The sequence below is a fragment of the Polypterus senegalus genome, chromosome 3 (assembly GCF_016835505.1).
Source record: "Polypterus senegalus isolate Bchr_013 chromosome 3, ASM1683550v1, whole genome shotgun sequence".
Lineage (NCBI taxonomy): Eukaryota > Metazoa > Chordata > Cladistia > Polypteriformes > Polypteridae > Polypterus > Polypterus senegalus.
The window spans coordinates 21311737-21327447 of record NC_053156.1 but is presented as its reverse complement, the minus strand read 5'-3'; the positions used below and the strand labels follow the sequence as shown (position 1 = coordinate 21327447).

Below are 15711 nucleotides of genomic sequence, written 5' to 3'. Positions count from 1 at the left end.
TTTACAGCATGTGCCACAGGCAAGTAAATGGGAGCAACAACATAGGAGCACTCCCCTCTAGAATGTCAGGGGAGTACATACACTGAGAAAACTAACTCTCCTGGTCCTTCCATTATTTCGGCCTCCCTTCCTGACACACTTCCATTCAGCACATTACCTGCATTGTGAGGGAGCAACAGTTAGGGCACTACGGCCTTCACCCCAAGGGTGATCTGACACGCAGGATTGTCATTGTTGATGACCCAAGTGGCTGGACCAGGCCAAGGGGACACCCATGTAAACCCAGCCACCCTGAACCAGGTCAAGGGGATACCCATGTAACACCTGGGTGCAGCAGACTGGCCGTCATTTCCAGAAGGTGGGACTGGACCATGTGTCTGCCTAGGGGGTTACCAACCAGGCTACTGAGCTGTTTCGTCGTGTGGTAGGTGCAGCAACACGCTGTTCCAGTGCATGCTCCCCAACCTGGCCTGACCTTCGTGACAAGGAACCACCTATCCTCCCAGACAGCATGCCGGATAGTCCTGCATGGCATGTACATGTTAATGAAGTACATGTGATTCTAATTTGGAATTTCAACTGGAGACATAGAATGAGTAGGTTAAGCAGTGAATCATTGAGCATTTATTCCATGATGTGAATCGATCCATTAATATACATTCAGCAGTTTTTACACCCCTACTATTCATCTATTTCCTATTAACTAAAATATACATTTCCATATGGCATATTGTGGGAAGAAAAATTCCCCTGCTAAAGTAAGTTCCAGTATAATAGAACATGTTGGTGAAAATTTGAAAGTTTAAAAGGCAACATAGACACTCCAAATCCCATTTTAAAAGAAGTTCCATACCACCCATACAATTAAAGGTTGTTGAAGGTTTTTTAAGCCAAATCGACTGATTATAAAAAAAAAAATAACTGACTGCAAACATGTTAGTTTTAATATACCATTCATAATATTAAAATCAATCAATTTTAACCTGTCATCCTCGTAGGATTTCAGACATCAGGTACTGTTTGGCTGAAATACATAAAATATTCTAGTCTAATGCTCCGCCCATCCACTGCGCCATTGGCTGGACCAAGGGCAGGTGATTTATCTCAAGGATACCCCCGCGGCGCGGGCGCGCGCGCACTCTCTCGAGGACGTGCGGCCACGTGACGCCTCCATCCGGGTTCCTGACACGGACTCACTCTCCATCATGGCGGCTTCAGGTGAGGTTTGTGTATGGGGGACTGGTGTGCTTTCGGCATAACGTACAGCGGATGGTCAGGGCTATTTTTGTCCCGTATGATTACTGAGTGACTGAAGGAATGCGTGCGCAGAGAAAGAGCCTGGAACGCTGAAAGTAAAACGCTGGCACAGGGCTCATCTTGGTGCCGGGAGTCGCGGCTCTGCTCCGACTGTCGTGTGCAAGCGCGCGAGTGAGTAAGTGTGTGTGTGAGCGAGCTATACCGAAGAGGAAGTGTTGGGGATCCCAGGAGTGTCCCCCGCGTATGGGTGTCCCGGTCTTCAGGCGTAAGCGAGTTGGGCTATCGCGTCTCATCTGTTGTGAACACTGTAAAGCGATGCCAACGTACCGAAGTGTACTTTTGCTGCTCTGCCTGGCCGCGGTGCGGAGGCGCTGAGAGGCCGCCTGCCAGATCATGCCCGCCCGAGCGAACGAACGTGCGCAGGCGCAAGGTGGCGTGTCACTGGCTGGCGCATGCGTACAAAGAGGGGTGGAGAAGCAGACTCGGCCCGGCAAAGGTCCCCACGTGTGGCCCCCAAAAAGCTCTCCGCCACCGAGTCCGGCTGTGTGTTTTCCGGCTTGGTGAATACGGTGTTCGACCCACTCTGCGGCTATTTTCGGAAATGATCACTTATGGCAAATAATTTAATGTTGGTTACTTGCACTTACTAATAAGCAACAGAGCGGCCATTTGTTAAATGTGACGACTGTGGTTGTGTCCCTGAAAACTCGGCAGATGCTATCTTCCTATAGATTTCTGAGAAGCGGCCTTATCTTTGCAGGAGGCGTGTTGTGTGCTTCATTCAGAAACTCTTGCCACACCTTAAACTGCTGCCAGTTTGAGTCAGCTTATAGTACTCAAAGAAATTTATTTCAGATAAACGTGGTGGAGTATTCTTAACCAAAAAAAAAATGTAAGGGACATTTTAATTCTGTCGAATAAAAGGCCAGTTAGCCTGATTCTGATTGGCATTTGCCTGGCACGTTTTCTTTGCTGATGAGGACATTTCATTGTTGGCCACTAAACCAGCTGTATGTAAAAAGATTTGTCTTAGACATTTGAATAACTCTAATCAAGTAAATCCTACTATAAGGTGGATCATTTTGGAAATTGTGTGTTCCAATAGTTGATAATTTTGAATGTTTGGAAAACAAGAGTGGTGTCAGTGGATTTTGGTACCCCATGTGTTTTTAAGTTGATTGGATGCCTCCTGCGTGAAGTTTGCATGTTCTGTCTATTTTCAAACGCGTTTCCATTTTGGGCAGTTTTCCTTTGATAGTGAAACTGCTTTGAGCGTGAAGTTATTAATTCCTTTTCTTATCTGTTTAGTCTAGAGTTAGAGTTGGCCAGGGCCTATCTCAGCAACAGTGGGTGCAAGGCAAAAAAAACAATCTTGGATGGGGAGCCAGTCCATTACAGGGTACAAACATGCACATACTCAGATCTAAGGCGTTTTCACACCTAGATTATTCAGTGTAGTTTTTTCAGACTCTGGTGTGATTCCTCTGAAAGTCCGGTTTGTTTAGATTACTGATTCTTAACCTGTTTTGAGTCATGGATCCCTTCAAGAATCTGAGGAAACCTATGGACCGTCCCCCTTTCCCAGAAATATTCAAATTAATACAGCTTTGCATGCATTGAATATAATGTACTTTATTTATCGAGGTTTGATTGTCTCATACATATGTGACATATACAAAGTATTATTAAACTTCAAATAATCTAATAAAACACTCCTTTTTATGCCAAAAGTAATGGCCACTCAGTATAATTATGACGTACAATCCTCTTGTGAAAATGAAAACAAATTACTACTACTACAGTGTTTTCAACCATTATTACTAATGCATCTTCTCTCTCGTTATCTATTTTAATGAGAAGGTTGTTCTTGTTTGCCTTGAATAAGAATATGAAACTATGGAGTGGTCTTTGACACGGAGACATGCATGTCATCTTTGACATCTAATCTATTTCGACTTTTCGTTTTGATAGAAACAAGTGCTGAAATCCCTGATTCACAAAGGTATGTAGTAGCAAAGGGAATCGGAGCACTCAATAACTTGCTTTACCAGACGAAGGTAGGCTTGTGTCAATGCACACCAGAATTCTCTAAGACTCTTCAAGTTGAATTCAAATATATATATACACACACACACACACAGGCTGAGTAAGCCCGTGTAGTAAAAAGCCCAGGGTCCCAGAAACTTTTGAAATCATCAGGAAGAAAAATTGAAATGTAGAGATATCAGGTATTTGAAAGAAATTGCTCTGGGCATGTCTATCCTAGATTTCGTTTTGCCGATGTGCTTGCCTGACGCGTATGTATTAGCAGCGGGAGGAAAGTAAAAGGGATACAATTTTGCCGATGTGCTCGTCTCACTGGCACAAACGTTTTTTTTCTCAGCGGTTTTACTTTGGCAACATAGTCGCTTTCTTCTTCCAAATTGTTAACTTGGGGCTGCCTCGCCAGCTCTCTGGGCTTCATGCTGTCGTAGCCTCTCACTTCTGGGCCGGATGGACAGAAATACACACTTCCACACAATGACGTTTAGTTTTCTGTTTTTTCAGATGTGGTACTTAACAGTCTCATTCACAAGTTGAGTCGAGGGTTAACATAAAACATTTAAAACAATTAAAAAGGTAAAAATAAATGTGCATATTGGTACAAATATGACACAATTTGCATAAAACAACTCACACAGTTGCCAGTCGATCAGAGTAAGCCTAACACCCGGTTCTTGCACCCAATGCATGCCTCGTTCACGATCATACAGCATTTGAAAAAGAAAAATGTTGTCAATTTACTTGTAATCAAGTCATTTGAAAAACTTACAGAGGTAGCAAGAAACGAATAGTATTGCCCTGTGAGCCCAACGATCAAACTCCGTATTATTTAGTAACAAAGGTGATGTGTGCAGGAGGGTTGTTTTTTCAGTGCAGGCACTATGCAGGTAAAGGTGGCACCCTAACTTTGACATGTGCAGTAAATGTTTTGAACATTCCAAAATAAACATTATTAACAAATGGTTATAGGTGTTATGTCAGTAGATCTGTGCTTTGAGATAACCTAAATTGGAGCTCTGATCATATATTGATTACTGGGCTAAAGAATATGCATCATCATGCAGTTAACTGAAACTCTCCCGACACAACTGTTATAAAACTGGAGCACACCAGCGGATGCTCTCTAGTGATCTTGCCTTCTTTTGCACACTTTAAAGTATGTCCCTTTTGTACCGTGCATATTCAAGTATGTTTCATGTTTTTCGATAATAGGTTTTTCTGATAGAGCTGATTTTTGGTAAATAACCAGATAATAGTTAAAAAAGTAGCATTGTGCAAACAACTGTAGTCTAACCTCCGTGATATTTTTTGTTAGGGAAGAAAAAAATTTCTTCCCAATGAAATGAGTGCATGACACGTCCTTGATATGTTTATTGATATTTTTAGTTCATTTGAAAATTTGCAGTCTGAAACGCAACTGAACTGTCAATTCTAGTAGTGATTCATCCCCTGATGTGTAATGAAGCAAATGGACTATGAGTGTCAAAACACTCTTAACACACTTCAGTTTGCACTGCTGATTGAGTATATATGAAGCGTAGTGTGTGGTCTGTTGATCATATTTCTTTCTGCTGTTACAGTGATTTCATATTCCAGTACAGCTCAGAATTTCCACAAGAACTGTGGGAATTCCATTCCCCCACCACTGCATCTTATTTTGTGAAACGTAGAGCCTCATGTTGCAGTCTTTCTTCTAGTTTATAAATTGCTTCTATTAAAAACTCAACTTGTATTATATTAGACAGGCCATGTAGTGGTTAAGGCATTGGGCTTCAGACGCTGAGGTTGTGGGTTCCCATCCTGCTACTGATACCATGTGACCTTGATCAAGTTACTTTACCTGCCTATTTCCAATTGGAAAAATAAATTAGAAGTAATTAGAACAATCTAGACGAGAACAGACCATTCAGCCCAACAAAGCTTGCCAGTCCTATCCACTTGTTTCCTCCAAGAAAACATCAAGTCGAGTTTTGAAAGTCCCTAACGTCTTACTGTCTACCACACTACTTGGTAGCTTATTCCAAGTGTCTATCGTTCTTTGTGTAAAGAAAAACTTCCCTTTGTGCGAAATTTCCCCTTAACAAGTTTCCAACTGTGTCCCCGTGTTCTTGATGAGCTCATTTTAAAATACCAGTCTCGATCCACTGTACTAATTCACTTCATAATTTTAAACACTTCAATCATGTCACCTCTTAATCTTCTTTTGCTTAAACTGTAAAGGCTCAGCTCTTTTAATCTTTCCTCATAATTCAACCCCTGTAGCCCTGGAATCAGCCTAGTCACTCTTCTCTGGACCTTTTCTAGTGCTGCTGTGTCCTTTTTGTAGCCTGGAGACCAAAACTGCACACCGTACTCAAGATGAGGCCTCACCAGTGCATTATAAAGGTTGAGCAGAACCTCCTTGGACTTGTACTCCACAGATCGTGCTATATAACCTAACATTCTGTTAGCCTTCTTAATGGCTTCTGAACACTGTTGGGAAGTTGATAGCTTGGAGTCCACTATGACTCCTAAATCCTTCTCGTAAGGTGTACTCTCGATTTTCCGACCGCCCATTGTGTATTCAAACCTAATATTTTTACTTCCTATGTGTAATACTTTACATTTTACATGTGAACAGTTGTATCTCAGATGTTTTAAGTTGCCTTAGGTAAAGGCATCAGCCAATTAAGTAAATAATAATAAATGAGGATTTTTATTCCATGCCTACATAATGAGGCAGTCAGTCTGTACTGGTAGGTGATATAACCACATTAAAATATCATCATTTGCTCTTACTGGAATGAGGTTCATTTTAGGACCGATGTCTCTATCAGCCTGAAATGTGTGCACTCAGTTTTTCTCACAAAAGTCAGGATTTAAAAAAAAATAAAATAAAATACTTGGAGAGCGCGCATATATTTACAGCAGCTCTGACCTGTTCATACATAACATTTCAGAGAAAGTGGGAAGGGAAATGATGACAACCCAAGATAAAGTAGGGAAATGCAGCCAAATCAGCTAAATAACCACTTGCATGCATAATAGTTCATATCACTGAGCCATTATTATAATGTGCATTGATGCGACAAACATGTTAACTTCCTTGGCATTAACCGTAAGTAACTTTCAGGCTCAGAATTCAATGTCAATACAGTTGTTCCAGAGCCCTACTCAGGTTGATTTCTGAAACATGTACGGTTAAGCTCGAATGATACTCGGAACAGCATTCTGCTGCCATCCTGTGGATTAAATGATGATATACTGCAAAAAAAAATATATTTTTCTAAGCTTTCTGCCATGCTATGGTAACTCTCAAATATATTTATGAGGGGGACACATCCTCAAAAACACACTGGTGTATAAACGAAAAGTTGTAAAGGCAGTTTTAGAACAGAGTGAAACTGAACCATTAGTTGAATCAAGTAATAGTGATGACAGTCTGAATTGGTCATCAGTCGTTGACATGGATAGTGAATCTGATATGGCACTGAACGTCTGAACCACTGTGATATGCCCGGTGAATTTGGTCCAAGAAGGTTCCCCCATTGTGAATGTAACTTCGTGGCAAAATATTGAAATGATTGGTCAAGTAGAAAACAAAGAAGGATGTTAGACCCTAAACACTTCTTGGTATTTACTTGTTTTTGTTACACTTGATAACATTTTTTCTTGTTGGAGAAAAAAATTCTGTGTTTTTGGCTCAGTTTTATAGGGATATGCATAACGCTCAAAAGTGATGAGTATGATGCGCAGACACTATTTTAGTTGTTGCCTTTTAAAAGTGCCGGTGCTGTATATCTGCACTGAAGAACTTAATTGGGTTTGGGGGTTCCTCAGTTTATATTGACTGCCAATTGTCACTTCTTATAATTAGAATCCAATGCAATCCCTTGTTGACAATATCTGCGTTAAGTAAAAGTACAGGTGTGATTCACTCACAGTGCCCAGATAGCTTTAAACGTCTTTCGCTACAGCCTATTCATAGCATAAGTTTTGGTGTTCTTTGTAGACTATGTAAATGGTCATATGAAGGTAATGAGCTTTTAGACACCAGCAAGATTTTTTTTTCCCAAGATGATGACGACTAACTTTTCAGCTGATTTAGACTCCATAGAGCCCTTCTCAAGGAACTATACGTGGAGTTATTCCCAGCATTAGAAGGACAGATTGCCCAAAGTCAGGCTGTACCTGTTAATGTTCACATTTTAACCGCAGTTTACTGTCTGGCAACAGGCTCCTAACAGAGGGAACTTGCCAGCAAATCAGGGGTATCTCAGCCAAGCCTCACCTTCATCATGCCCACTGTGCCTTGTAATCCATTAACTGACTGACGAGGTGTTAAATTTCAGTTTCTGTATGCTTGGGCTGCACAGTGCAATGTGAACATTCAGTTTTCAGCAGCATCTGGTTTGCCCAACGTAATCGACTATGCTGCTGTTGCGATAAGGACATCTAACAAGAATGGAGCTGCTTTTGTTATCGATAAGCAGTTACATTCCATTAACATACAAGTCATCAGTGATGCCTAGATGAGACTGATAAACGTCATTGCTCAGTGTCCTGGGTCAGCCCATGATTTGTTTAATTTTAGGCAAATTAGTTTGCAGACGACTTGCTAATGGCACTGTACAAGTTGGCTGGCTTATTAATAAGGTAACTGTCTGAATCCTCAGTTTTTCTTATGGCATGTATTATGCATTGAAACAGCAATCATGTCATTACATATGCCAGGTGATAGTGCCTAACTACTCAAGACACTTATGCCTTACACATTTAGCAGAGTGGACCTGCAATGCCACCCTTGCTCTTGGCACAATCAATTGTGCAATACACTATAGAGCTCCTTAAATGCAGGTAAGTGGTGTCTGGATGTGTCAGTCGAGAGGCTGCTCTTCCAGCCAACGAAGGTCTGCAGCATTGTGATTGCATATACAGTGCATCCGGAAAGTATTCACAGCGCATCACTTTTTCCACATTTTGTTAAGTTGCAGCCTTATTCCAAAATGGATTAAATTCATTTTTTTCCTCAGAATTCTACACACAACACCCCATAATGACAATGTGAAAAAAGTTTACTTGAGGTTTTTGCAGATTTATTAAAAATAAAAAAATTGAGAAATCACATGTCCATAAGTATTCATAGCCTTTGCCATGAAGCTCCAAATAAACTCAGGTGCATCCCGATTCCCCTGATAATCCTTGAGATGTTTAATTGGAGTCCACCTGTGGTAAATTCAGTTGATTGGACATGATTTGGAAAGTCACACACCTGTCTATAGAAGGTCCCACAGTTGACGGTTCATGTCAGAGCACAAACCAAGCATGAAGTCAAAGGAATTGTCTGTAGATCTCCGAGACAGGATTGTCTCCAGGCACAAATCTGGGGAAGGTTACAGAAAACTTTCTGCTGCTTAGGTCTTAATGAGCACAGAGGCCTCCATGATCCGTAAGTGGAAGAAGTTCAAAACTACCAGGACTCTTCCTAGAGCTGGCCGGTCATCTAAACTGAGCGACTGGGGGAGAAGGGCCTTAGTCAGGGAGGTGACCAAAAACCCGATGGTCACTCTGTCAGAGCTCCAGAGGTCCTCTGTGGAGAGAGGAGAACCTTCCAGAAGGACAACCATCTCTGCAGCAATCCACCAATCAGGCCTGTATGGTAGAGTGACCAGACGGAAGCCACTCCTCAGTAAAAGGCACATGGCAGCCCGTCTGGATTTTGGCAAAAGGCAGCTGAAGGACTCTCAGACCATGAGAAACAAAATTCTCTGGTCTGATGAGACAAAGATTGAACTCTTTGGTGTGAATGCCAGGCGTCACATTTTGGGGAAACCAGGCACCGCTCATCACCAGGCCAATACCATCCCTACAGTGAAGCATGGTGGTGGCAGCATCATGCTGTGGGGGGCAGGAACTGGGAGACTAGTCAGGGTAAAAGGAAAGATGACTGCAGCAATGTACAGAGACATCCTGAATGAAAACCTGCACCAGAGCGCTCTTGACCTCAGACTGGGGCGACGGTTCAACTTTCAGCAGGACAACGACCCTAAGCACACAGCCAAGATATCAAAGGAGTGGCTTCAGGACAACTCTGTGAATGTCCTTGAGTGGCCCAGACTTGAATCTGATTGAACATCTCTGGAGAGATCTTAAAATGGCTGTGCACCGACGCTTCCCATCCAACCTCATGGAGCTTGGGAGGTGCTGCAAAGAGGAATGGGCGAAACTGGCCAAGGATAGGTGTGCCAAGCTTGTGGCATCATATTCAAAAAGACTTGAGGCTGGAATTGCTGCAAAAGGTGCATCGACAAAGTATTGAGCAAAGGCTGGGAATACTTATGGACATGTGATTTCTCAGTTTTTTTATTTTTAATAAATTTGCAAAAACCTCAAGTAAACGTTTTTCACGTTGTCATTATGGGGTGTTGTGTGTAGAATTCTGAGGAAAAAAATGAATCCATTTTGGAATAATTCTGTAACACAACAAAATGTGGAAAAAGTGATGCGCTGTGAATACTTTCCGGATGCACTGTATACAAGGCTGATTTGCATAGTCCATATATATGGTTGTTTCAGAGTAGCAGCTGGGTGGATTTCAAGACACATTTGCATACACACGTTTACAAGATAATTGTGATTTATAAAGGTGAATTGCAGACAGATGTCCATATGCCAGGTTTTATCAATCAATTTTTTGTTTTTGTCAATTGTAATCTCTTATTTTTTTGACGGTTGCATACTTCTAAGCTCGAATCCACACAAAGGTTTATAAAATAGACGACACTACAGTAGCCTAGCAGAGAAGCTGCTTATTATGAGTTTCCCGTGTCCATATTGTGATTGTCAGTGACAACTAGCATAGCAGTTTGAAAATTGTAGAAATCAGAGGAAGAAAAAAATGTTTTTATGTTGTAGTTAGAATTAGAACAATGAAAATTTAGTCAAAAGTGTGCATATTCAGTTTCGTGGAGATGGTGCTATGTGCTATTACTGCTATTATAAAGTGTAGTGTGAAACTGCACCTCTGATCTGGATTACTACCCATGTTGGCAATAGTAGTGAAAGCATGTGTTGAAATTTTAGTTTGAAGGGGTTTAGAAAAAGCATGGTGGGAAGTTAGAGCTGACCAATTGTGGCTTTGCATAATTACCACAATGTGTGTTAACTTGGTTGGGGGAATCGATGGAGTCTAAAGGCTAGATGTTGGGCTGTGGTGATTCTATAGGCTGCAATCTCCTGTAGATAAGCAGTTTTTTAAGTAAATCTCAAATATGTAACTGTCTACCATTAGAAGGAATGTAAATAAAGGTTTCACTTCATGTATTAAATTATTTTTCTTAATGTTTTCTTGTTTAAATTCTGCAAAAGCACTTGAATTACAAGGAAAATGTATAGAATATTATCAGTTAACAATAAGTAGTTTGAATGGGTTTGGCTTTGATTTTTCATGATTATAAACTAATCATAAGGCAAAAAGTTATTTACTGGTAGATCAGTCCACAGTGTTGGTGTAAAATTCTAAATTGTGAACCAGAAGGATTGAAACATAGTAAACCAGAATTGGTTTTCCAGTGCAAATTACAGAGCAAAAGATTGTAAATTATAAGAGCTTGGTGTTTAATAAACATTGGATACAGGCATAACACCTCTAGGCTTGAATTTGAGCATGGCATTATTAATGTGTTTCTTTTTTCCTGTATTTAACGTGTTTCATATTTTTCAGAACAATATTCATTTAAACCCTCCATTCGTATTCGTGTGTGAATTGCAGTTAAGCTAATGGCTAAATAAGGCTGTGCAGGTGAATTGTGCTGCAATATTTTAAAAATTAAAAAAGGTATCTCATGCTGTTGTCAATGTTCTGCAACATTTGCACACCATCTACCACACGATAATTATTTACGTCAATCACATCAAAGGTGAATATTAAGAAACGATTATTGCAGGTAGAGAGAATAAATGCACTGTAGCAGTTTACTATAATATGTAACCCTGCTAGACCTATGCCTTTGATGTAGGCGTAAGAGTTTGAAATTGTTGCTCAGACAGGCCTGTTTCTTACCAGTCAGCATTGTGAATGCTTCCTGCTGCTGTTTCTTCAGTCTCACTTGCATTTGCATCTCCTACTTAATTTTGTGCCTTGTTTGTTTTTAATTTTAATGTAAGTTGAGCAGTACAGGCCAGTGAAACACTCTTCCTGTTTTGTGATCATCATATGTGAGGGAGGGCCAATTTGATTCACAATCTGTGTGTCTGCAGCTTTTAGTTAGCACCCTGTATGTGCTGCGTACTTTCCTTTCTACTTATATTGCCTTTTATATGATGCTAACACTGCTGAAAACATGGCTTGGCGATTGTGACATTTTTGGCATTGATAGTATGGTTTGCATGTATATGCTGTAATTGGGTAAACAAGCTTTTTGGGGTAGATTCTGCCATTATAGACACTGTTTTAGAAGTATATCGATTCAGTTCAGAGGATTCCCTTGACATTTGATTTTGATGTAGTGAAGGGAGACTTTGGCCTGAGATGACGCCTGGGATATAAGCTGTCTTTCTAATAGCTTGAGTCTGTCAAGCCCTCAATCTTTTGCATGGGAAAGGTGTTATACAAATAAAATTATTATTATTGTTGTTATTGTTTTAGGCTTCAGAAAATATGAAGATTAAACCTAAAGCTTTTTCAAAATAAAAAGTTTGCTAGATGTTCAGATGGTTTGATGTTTGAGGGTGGCACTTACTGTAAAATGGAAGAGATTTAATATTCTTTTAATATTATGGAATATGTTTGGAAGGTTACATTGCCGATTTAAAGGATGTCAAGTATTCCCTTTAAGTTTTATTTATAAATGTTTATGTAATAATGTTCCTTAATTCTTTTTTTTCCCCTCAGCCAAGAAAAAGAACAAGAAGGGGAAGACTTTGACTCTCACAGACTTCCTGGCCGAGGACAGTGGGGGAAATAGCCCTGCAAATTATGCGCCTGTGAAACCCACCAGTTGGGCAGATGAAACTGATGATCTGGAAGGAGATGGTAAGATGGACATTGAAGAATTCCAAGCAGGAATATAGCCGCAAACATGGCAGCTAAAGTATTTTGACTCTTGTTTATCCCCTCTTGGGGATAATGTGATGCAGGGGAGAAAAGTGCTCAGCTCAGGTCCCTGTTTGCTGTGATATTCCGCTGGAACTGGGAGGCCCTATAAAGCTTATTAGGGCAGTCAAACTCCTGTCTGAATTAAGAATATATTTAAATACATTGCACTCTGTACATATGAAAATATTGTCCCTAAGAACCCTAAATGTGTATTTCAGTTTAAGTATTGAAAACAGTAAGGAAAGTGTAACATTTCTCCTTATCCAGATTAACATGAAGCTGTCACTGCGTATTGTTATAGGGATTTTTCAGTTCATTATCTAATATTTGCAAATGACTTCCAGCAACAGCTGTATTTTTGGTTTGAATACCATAAGTAACTAACAACAAAATGGAGAAAAGTTCTTCCCTTTTCAAATTCACGAGTCCCATTATGGTCTAAAATGCTTGAATTCCATAGGACTACATAGGTGCCGCCTAAAGACTGATCTATTCCTTTATGCAGCAGTTTTACTATGTATGTATGTATGTCAGTTAGTCATATGCTACATATGTCAATTGTGGTGTGGTGCTATAGAGCCAAACTGAAATTTTTCTTGTGAGGAAAAAAAAAATTAAGTAAAAAGGGAAGCACAAGAGTTTTTCTGGATTGTTAAATATGTATGTCCAGTACCTCTGTATGAATCTGATGCGACATGTATTGTATGTGCTAGCTTAACACTGTTTTGTGTACGTTATTCATATTGCGTTTTGCAGCATGCCTCAACATATATACTTGTATAAAGCAAGCTCACAGCAAGAGAATGCATTTTACATATGCATGCACTAAAGTAAACATTAGTGCAGAACAATTCATTTGCAATAAATCAACTTGGCTGCTTCCAGCAATGAGTACTCACAGCAGTCAATGAGCAGTTTTAAGTAATCAACCACAACAGTACATTCTAGAAGACGCAATAGTTTTGTGTAAACCCTCAATAATACCTCCACTATATTAAGAGCATGTCTCTTACCCTGGGTAATTCTTTGGAATTCGCCAACACCTCTGCAGTATATAACTCTAGAATCAGCATGCATTATGCTTAGCAGCGTGACTAGTTTTTATTTAATGTTATGGGGATTTGCATGCAGAAAATTTGAAACGTAAAGTGTAGGTACAGACATTCTACTATGCTCTTTTGGTCTGTTGCACACACACTGGGGCTATAACAATTTGGCAAAAGCCCTAGTAAAATTGTTTGTTGTTAGATAAACAAATTAATATGTGTTTCATCTATCAGATTAGTTTTGCTAAATTCATTTCAGTGTCTTTTTATGTAAACTTTCACTTTATAACTGGAGCAACTGAGGAGGTGTGTTTTCATGACATTTATCTGCAATGTTTACTTGTCATTCAAGAGACAGCACCACACTATAAGCACTTGATGCTTTGTGAGCACTGTGTTTGTCCTTGTCTTACCCAGCTATGCTGTCCCCACATGAAGTATAAATCTAGCATGAGATGCAAGAAAGTTATATGATCAGAAGAAAGACAGTTAAAATAAACGTTCCTTAAACTTCAGTGTTTTACAGAGACTTTGTGTAGTTTTTGCTTGTTTAATGTCATTGCCAAAATCTGATGATTGTATGACATTTCAGCATATGTAGGGCTTGATAGTTGTGTGCATGTTAAATGAAATGGATATGTAGTCAGCAGTATTTATAACTCGCATTTCAGTATATTCAAGTAAATATTGTTTTTACTTTGAAATGTTAAACTCTCAGATGACAGACCAAGCAGGTTTAACAGTTCTTGACTTACTGTATTGTATTTCACTCCTGTAATACTTCTCTATTTGGCGACAACAACAACAATATTTATTTATATATCACATTTTCATACAAATGATGTAGCTCAAAGTGCTTTACAGGATGAAGAAAGAGATAAAGGATACACTAAATAAGAAAATAGAATTAGGGAACACTAATTAACATAGAATAAAAGTAAGGTTCGATGGCCAGGGAGGACAGAAAAAACAAACAAAAAAAAAACTCTAGATGGCTGGAGAAAAAATATAAAATCTGCAGGGGTTACGAGGTCACAAGACTACTCAGCATTCTACCTAACATAAATGACCTCAATCAGTCCTCATTGTAGTCAGGGTTCACATGGAAGAACTTGATGATGACGGTCATGTGGACTTCTGGCCTTCAATCCATCAATGTAGGGACATCATGGTGCTTTGATTAGGTGGTGGTGGCACAGATCGACACCAGAGAAAACTGGCAAAAGAATAGCAAAGTAGGGGTTAGTGAGGATTTTGGAGCCACCATGAATGATAATAATTAGTCCTGATACTCTGTATATTCAATTAAGCTAAAGTGAAGCTATGAGAAAGCCATGCTAAAGTAATGTGTTTTTAGCAGTTTTTTTTTTTAAAGTGCTCCACTGTATTAGCCTGGAGAATTCCCATTGGCGGGCTATTCCAGATTTTAGGTGCATAACAGCAGAAGGCTGCCTAACCACTTCTTCTTCTTCAAGTTTAGCTCTTGGAATTCTAAGTAGACCCTCATTTGAAGGTCTAAGGTTATGATTTGGAGTGTAAGGTGAAAGACATTCTGAAATATAAGATGGAGTGAGATTATTTAAGGCTTTGTAAATCATAAGCAGTATTTTAAAGTCAGTTCTAAATGACACAGGTAACCAGTGTAGTGACATCAAAACTGGAGAGATTTGTTCAGATTTTCTTTTCCTAGTTAAGATTCTGGCAGCTCCATTCTGCACTCAATGCAGTCGATTGATGTCTTTTTTTGGGTAGTCCTGAGAGGAGTGCGTTACAGTAATCTGGCTGACTGTAAACAAAAGCGTGAACTAATTTCTCAGCATCTTGCAATGTTATAAGAGGTCTAACTTTTGCTATATTTCTTAAGTGGAAAAAATACTGTTGTAGTGAGCTGATTAATATGTGATTTAAAATTCAGGTCAGAGTCAATAGTTACCCCTATTTTCCAATCACTAAAATTTCTGTTTTCTTTTATATAATTTGAGAAAATTATCTACTCATCCATTCAGAAACACAAGTAAGACATTGTGTCAGTGAATCAAGAGAGATGAGGTCATCAGGCGCTATAGATAAATACAGTTGTGTGTCATCATCATAGCTCACATTATGCCCCGAGATAATCTGACCTAACGGAAGCATGTAAATCGAAAAGAGCAGCGGACCCAGGACAGAGCCTTGTGGAACACCATATAGAATATCATGTGTCTTTGAAGTATAATTACCACAACTAACAAAGATTTTCTACCTGCCAGGTAGGACTCGGACCAATTTAAGACACTGCCAGAGATGCCC

General features: G+C 39.7%; 1 protein-coding gene across 5 annotated transcripts in view; it reads left to right on the top strand.

Moving 5' to 3' along the window:
- Positions 1–1149: 1149 nt before the first annotated feature.
- Positions 1150–15711, top strand: part of eif4ba (eukaryotic translation initiation factor 4Ba) — a 71625-nt gene continuing 57063 nt past the window's right edge. For all 5 annotated transcript variants that reach the window (XM_039746774.1, XM_039746772.1, XM_039746773.1 and 2 more), the window contains exons 1-2: positions 1150–1218; positions 12173–12313. In XM_039746774.1, coding sequence (XP_039602708.1) covers positions 1206–1218; positions 12173–12313 — 154 coding nt within the window. In that variant the 5' untranslated portion in view covers positions 1150–1205. The remainder of the gene's footprint in view (positions 1219–12172; positions 12314–15711) is intronic.